This window comes from Sturnira hondurensis, unplaced genomic scaffold (assembly GCF_014824575.4).
Source record: "Sturnira hondurensis isolate 20B ecotype Veracruz unplaced genomic scaffold, ASM1482457v3 Scaffold0007408, whole genome shotgun sequence".
NCBI lineage: Eukaryota > Metazoa > Chordata > Mammalia > Chiroptera > Phyllostomidae > Sturnira > Sturnira hondurensis.
In genome coordinates this window covers 1-6,415 of record NW_028080039.1, presented here as the reverse complement: position 1 = coordinate 6,415, position 6,415 = coordinate 1, and the positions used below count along the sequence as shown (strand labels likewise).

The following is a 6,415-nucleotide window of genomic DNA, read 5'->3' as shown; positions in this document are numbered from 1 at the left end:
GGGGACAGCGCCACACACGGAGTCAGATCCCTCCTGCAGGTGGGGCCTGGGCGCCTTCCAGCCTCGCCCCCGCCCCGCCCCCAGCGTGCAGACTCCAGACAGGCCCCTCCCCTCGACTCCGACACGTGGGTGCCAGCGGTTCCTGGAGACCGGGGACGCGGAGGACCCTGGGCACAGCCCTGCTGTCCTACGACAGTGTCAGAGGCCCTGTCCCCTCGTGTCTGGGCCCTTGGGTTCCACCAGCCTCCGCGTCTCGCCTGGGACTTAGCAGCGCCGTGACTCAGCGTGACCCCCACGCCCTGGGGACAGCGGGGCCGCACTCGGTCGCCAAGGCGCCCACTGTGTAGCTCCACACCGGGGAGCCCAGCTGCCGGCTGGCGCGCTCACCTCTGGGAAGGCAGAGAGGGTCCCAACAGCTGAGCGGAGGGACGTGGGCTGTTGGGAAGGGGCCCTGGACGGGGGGACACAGTCAGGGCAGGGGACGGGGACCTCCCGTGGGGGAAGGGCCAGGGCTCGCTCTTCACTCCCTTCTCAGCCTGGGCACCCAAGAAAGCCCCGCCCTCCCGGGCTGAGGCCCTGCCAGGGCCCCCCCTCCTACCACCGTCCTGAGTTGGGCTACAGTTTTTTTCAAAAATCAATTTATTGATTGATTTTAAAAAGAAATGGAGGGAGATAAGGGGAGGGAGAGAGAGAGAAAAATTGGTGGGTGTCCCCACTCTTTCCTTTGTTCATTGGAGGGCTTTTGCAGGGCCCTGACCTAAGATTAACCCTGCAACCTTGGCATGTTGGGGTGATGCTCCAACCACAACCAATTTAATTTTAAAAACACACATTATTATTAATCATTTTATAATTAATTAAATGATTGTTTAATTAGTTAATTAAACAATCATTTAATAAAAACACCACAATAATTTAATTTAAAAAAAGGGATAGGTATGAATTATACAAAATAAAAAGAAACAACAAATACCAAAACACAGGGGTTGCAGGACAGACCCAGGCCTGAGCCCAGGCTGACAAGGCCGCAGGAAGCCCTCACTGAGCGCAGTCCTGGAGCCACCACAAGGTGGCACTCAAGTCCCTGGGATCCCAGGTCCTGGTGGGAGGAGGTTCTCCTGAAGTGGCCAGGACAAAGGAGTAAGAAAGAGGAGCCAGATGGGGTGGCCTCGCCCCAACTCTGCTGAGACAGAACAGTCCCCAGGGGAGAGGACACAGGTCGCAGTGGAGGGGTGGTGGCCTGTTCACCAGCTCCTCACTGTGCTGATAAGAACACAGACACGTTCTGATGCTGGTTGACAGAAACAGCAGTCAGGGATCCTTCAAGTCCCAAGGGGAAGAAGCTGCAGTGACTGTTTTGGCATCAAGACCCCTACAAGGCAGCTCTGTCACCCTGGGACAGAAAGTTGTCATGAACAAACTCAGGTCAGACTCAGAAGTGTCACATTCTCTTTCAGCCCCCACACGCTCAGAATGTCCCACCTGAGAATCCCCAAAACACAGCTGTGCCCCTCAGTCCCAATGCCCCCACTTCCTGCCCTCAGGGTGTCACCATCAGGAGCTGTGAGAGGCACATCAGAGCCCTGGGAACTGTCACTGTCTGGGGAAGACACAACAGCAGAGTTACAGGTGGGGGAGTCCCCATCAGACTCCAGCCCACACTCTCCCAAGGGTCCCAGATGTCACCTCCCAACACCCAGACTTACAGGCAGCCTGAGTGTAGCTCTTTCTGCCTCTGCCTGTGGGAAGAAAACATTCTATGAGAAGTCAAGGGGAGGCTGGGACCCATGACCCTAAAGGAGCCCCACACACCTGAAGAGCAGGGAAGGTTCCAGAACTGTGACTGAACACCCAGGGTGGGATCAGGAAATAGTTCATTGTGGGGACTGGTCCAACTGCCGGTCTGGACGTTCTCAGAAGGGACCTTGTTATCTGGCCCGTGACAGCTGGGAATCAGTCCCCATCACTAGAACCATGAGGTGATAAATGTGTCCCTCACTTTCCCATGGCCCTCACTAAAGAGTCTGTGTTGGGAAATAGGCCCCAGATGGACAAGCACCCGTGTAGGGACACGATGCCCATTAACCAGGCAGAGCACACTTCCACCTGGGCTTGACCCCCAGGGGGACAGGGGACTCAGCCCCACCCCTTGCCCACCTGAGCACTTCCTCCTCCACATCACAGCTCCAGCAGCTACAGCTCCAAGGACACCCAGGGCAGCAGCGATGACCACGATGGTCATAACGATGATGGTGGTCTGAGGAGGGGGGTCTGAGAGGGAAAGGTGAGAGGTCAGCCTCAGACCTGAGTCCTGACCCTGCTCAGGGACACCCTGAGGAGAGGCTCTGTGCCCACGCCCCCTCCTCACCCCATCTCAGGGTCAGGGGCTCAGGCAGCCCCTGGTGCTGCACATGGCACGTGTATCTCTGCTCCTCTCCAGGGTGCACGGCCACAGTTGCCCACTTCTGGAAGGTCCTGTCCCCTGCAGGCCTGGTGTCCACAAGCTCCATGTCCTGGGTCAGGTCCTCCCCTTCACGCTGCCAGGTCAGGGTGATGTCAGCAGGGTAGAAGCCCAGGGCCCAGCACTTCAGGGTGACCTCATGGTCAGAGGGTCACGTGTGTCTTAGGAGGGTCTGAGGGGAGGGTGAGAAAATTCAGGGACTCTGCATGGTCATGGGACACTCCAGCAGTGCTCAGGTGACCACCCTGAGAGTGGACAGGACAGTGGGGTGGGGGAAGGGAGTGCACCACCCAGACACCAGCCTGGACAGAGGCATCTGGGATAATCTCCTATTTCCTGCAAAGTTCAAGACTCAGTGTGAGAACCTAGGGTAGGGAGTGTCCAGGTCTCAGGGGTGGGGGGGATCAGGGGAGACACAGGCTCAGGTGGAGGCTGATGACTCAGCAAACCCGCAGTCAGGCCTCCAGAGAGGGTCTCAGCCCCAGAACCAGGGAGAGGTTCCTGGTGCCCCAGGTGCTGCAGGGTGTGAGGGACCCACTGTGGGTGTTTCAGGGAGAGGCTGGGTCCCTTACTGTCCTTTAGAGAAAGCTGGGCCCGCGGATGAGTCACAGAATGAGGAAACCTGGGGGTCCTTTCCTTCTCCGGAGCAGGAGGGACATTCTGTCACTGCCCCATTCCCCTCCTTTCCTTGTAGGAAGCCGCCCCAGCCCACAGATCCCCTCCTGGGGAGGCCCTCGCCCTGGTACCTGCTCGGAGCAGCGTCTCCTTCCCCTTCTCCAGGAGCAGGCGGAGCCAGTGCACGCACGTATCCTCCAGGGTGATCCTCCGTTTCGACGCAGCGGGGAGGTGCGGTAACGTGTAACTGGGGCTTGTTCGGGTCCTCGTGACCTTCTCGACCTTCACTTGCACCGGGGTCCAGGAGTGCAGGTCCTGGTTCAGGTAGACGAGGTCAGCGCCGTCATAGGCGAACTGACTGAATCCTCCGAGGAAGCGCCCGTCCGACCCCACGACGCAGCCGGTCATTTCCTGGAAGGTGTGGGGCCCTGACCCCGCAGAAGGTGGGTCCCCAGTTACTTAATCCTACTGTGAGAACAGGCGTGTCCCCCCCCCCCCAGGCCGTCCGGACCCCTCCCACGGTGACTGAACCTAATGTGAAAGTGAAACCGGGCACAGTCCCCGCGGGGTCCCCTGACGATGGGGGCCCGCGGTCCCCCAGTCCTGGGGCGACCCCAGCGAGTCCGTGGGGACGGGGGTGGCGCGCGGACCCGGGCGCACGAGGCTCACCGTCCTTGCTCTGGTCCTCGCGGGCGCGCAGCTTGTACAGGTTCGCTCTGCTCATCTGCTCGTGTTGCTCGATTTTCCGAATGAGGTTGACCGTCACTAGGTCATCGAAGATCTTTAAGGGCAGCTTCAGCCTCTGACCAGCAGCGTCGCTGTCGAAACGCGCGACCTCTGTGTCGTCCACGTAGCCGACGCCGAAGAACCGGGACCCCCAGGTGCCGGGTTCGGACACAGAGCTGGTGAGGATTCTCAGGCTGTGGAGCCCTGGAGGCGGGGAGGACCCGCGTCCTGGGTCTGCGGTCATTCCGGTAACGGCAGGGGGCCCAGGAGACGGAAAGGGGGGCGGTGGTTGGGGGGCGGAGGCGGGAGAGTCGGGGGTCTGGGGTCTGGGCCGGGACGGCTGGAGACGCTCCGTCCCCGGGTCCTGCTCCCCCCGCCGGGTCCCCTCGCTCCCGCCCCGCAGAGGCCGTGCCCTCCGGTCCCCGCACTCACCGGCCAAGGCCACAGTCAGGGCCCAGCTCCCAGACAGCAGCCAGAGCAGAGTTCCAGACCTCATAAAGAGCTGCACTTTGGGGCCCTGGCTGGTGTAGCTCAGTGGATTGAGTGCGGGCCTGCGAACCACGCGATCGCGGTTCGATTCCCCTTCAAGGTACACGCTCGGGTTGCAGGCCAGCTCCCAACAGGGGCCAGTTCCCAGCAGGAGATGCACGAGGAGCAACCATACTTCGATGTTTCTCTTTCTCTCTTTTTCTTCTTCTCTCCACACCTTCTCTTGTTTTTCTTCTTCTCCCCATACCTTCCCATCTAAATAAATAAATAGGAAAAAGAGAAAAAAAGATACAAAAAGATTACTGCACCTTGGGCAGTCAATTCGTAATGAATTCCACTGCGGAACTTGCCCAACCATTTTAAACCGCGGAAAGGACGCCGATTGGCTGTTCCAGAGCTGCCCTCAGCCAATGGGAGTGAGAACTGGGAAAGCGTTATGAATATTCAGGAGGGGGGCCGGACTCCGCCCAGACCCTCGACCCGACAGGGAGACGACTCCATCCAGCAATTCCTGCGCGCGGGCTGTGTCACTGAGCGACTCTCCGACTCTCCAACGTTTTGTGTCAGAACATCTACACAGCCCCACAGAATAGAGAGAACCCCCAAAACAATTTTGTTAGTGTGGCCTATAGCTATCAATATTTAGCCTACAAAGAATAAAACAGCTTGGAAATTATTAATTCATTCAGAATAATATTAAAGGCCCCTCCCATGTTAACAGAACTAACGTTTTCAGGAAAAGTAACTATCCCCTAAATAAACGAGGCAGCGAGAAGAGTGGATCTGCCTAAATACGACATTTTTGCAAGTCTCGGCGCTTGTCTGTGTCATTAGAAGTCCGCTGGATTTTCAGATTTTTTTCTGCGTTTAATCTGTTATTCTGGCAGTGGTGTATGAAGAAACACACCACACAAATATGTACACGGAGCATTTTAATTGCAGTTTCAGATAAGGTGGGTATTCAGCTTTGATCATACACTGAAGCCACACACGTGGCAGTTCCTGAAAATCCCTTTGCAAAGTGGAACCTGAAACTCCACCATTGAGTGTTTCCTACTCTGTTACATTCCTTCGGTGGCTCTTGTACTGATGCAGGATTATTGGAAAGTGATGCATCGTCTCACTAAGTGAGAGAGGTCTCCCAGTGTTGGTGCATTTAATGACACATCACAAAAATCACACTTGTTAACGTTACTGCAGACCCCACTGGAAATGGTCGTCAGCTCTGGGAAGCTGTCTGGCTGCCCTGGGGAGACACATGTTTGCCAAAACCCTGGGTTTCCTCTGAGAGCTTCCATTCCATCCAGACAGCAAGTGCTGTCAGGTGTCCACTGCCCGTTGACTTTCCTTGAGGGAGAAGCTCCCATTCCTTTGAGAGAGTGTTGGCCAGGTCACCACACCTCAGTCATCACAGCTTTTGTGTCTCTCATTGTCTCACGTGAACTTGCTGTTCCTTAAAGAAGAGGCTGACTCAGCCCTCACAGGTCACTTTCCTGGGCTCTTGACACTTGGGAATGGAGCAGGAGTGTGTTTGTGCACTTTCCCGGTCATCATGGGAGATGTTTTATTTTTTAATTCTCCATTTTTATTAAGGACAGTTAAGAAATTAATCAACTTGTATCATGAATTCAATACGTATTTATCTTCTTTTTAATGTTTTTTTTATTTTTCAATTACAGTTGATCTACAGAACTAAATTGGGTTCTGTACGGCTCTGTCTTTACATACTTGTGTGAGTTACAAACTGATCCCCCCAGTAAGTCCCGTCCCCACCTGACACCGCATGTAGTCATTACCATAGTCTCGACTCTATTCCCTGTGCTGCACTTTACCCCCCGTGACGGTTCTGGGACTCCCAGTGTGCGCTTCTTAGTCCCGTCACCCCTTTCTCCCAGTCCCTTTAGTCCCAAACCATCTGGCCACCAGCATCTGTTCCATGAATCTCTGAGTCTGTTTCTGTTCTGCTTGATTAGTTTTCATATTCCACGTACAAGTGCAATCCTCTGGCGTCTGTCTTTCTCTGTCTGACTCCTTTCACTCAGCACAATACCTTCCACTCGCGGAGTTGCCCATGGCGAGCTTTCCTTCTTTTCATGGCTGAGTCATGTTCCATGGTGTATATGC

The 6,415-nt window shown here is 55.8% G+C and overlaps 1 protein-coding gene across 1 annotated transcript; it reads right to left on the bottom strand.

The window, feature by feature from the left end:
- Nucleotides 1–1,241: 1,241 nt before the first annotated feature.
- LOC118991392 (patr class I histocompatibility antigen, A-2 alpha chain-like) lies at nucleotides 1,242–6,404 on the bottom strand. The gene is given in 10 exon segments (XM_037052617.1): nucleotides 1,242–1,393; nucleotides 1,553–1,600; nucleotides 1,707–1,739; nucleotides 2,158–2,271; nucleotides 2,369–2,610; nucleotides 2,612–2,633; nucleotides 3,208–3,504; nucleotides 3,746–4,066; nucleotides 4,235–4,415; nucleotides 6,342–6,404. Coding segments are annotated over 10 exon segments (1,326 nt in total). The 3' UTR covers nucleotides 1,242–1,388.
- Between the last annotated feature and the right edge of the window lie 11 nt (nucleotides 6,405–6,415).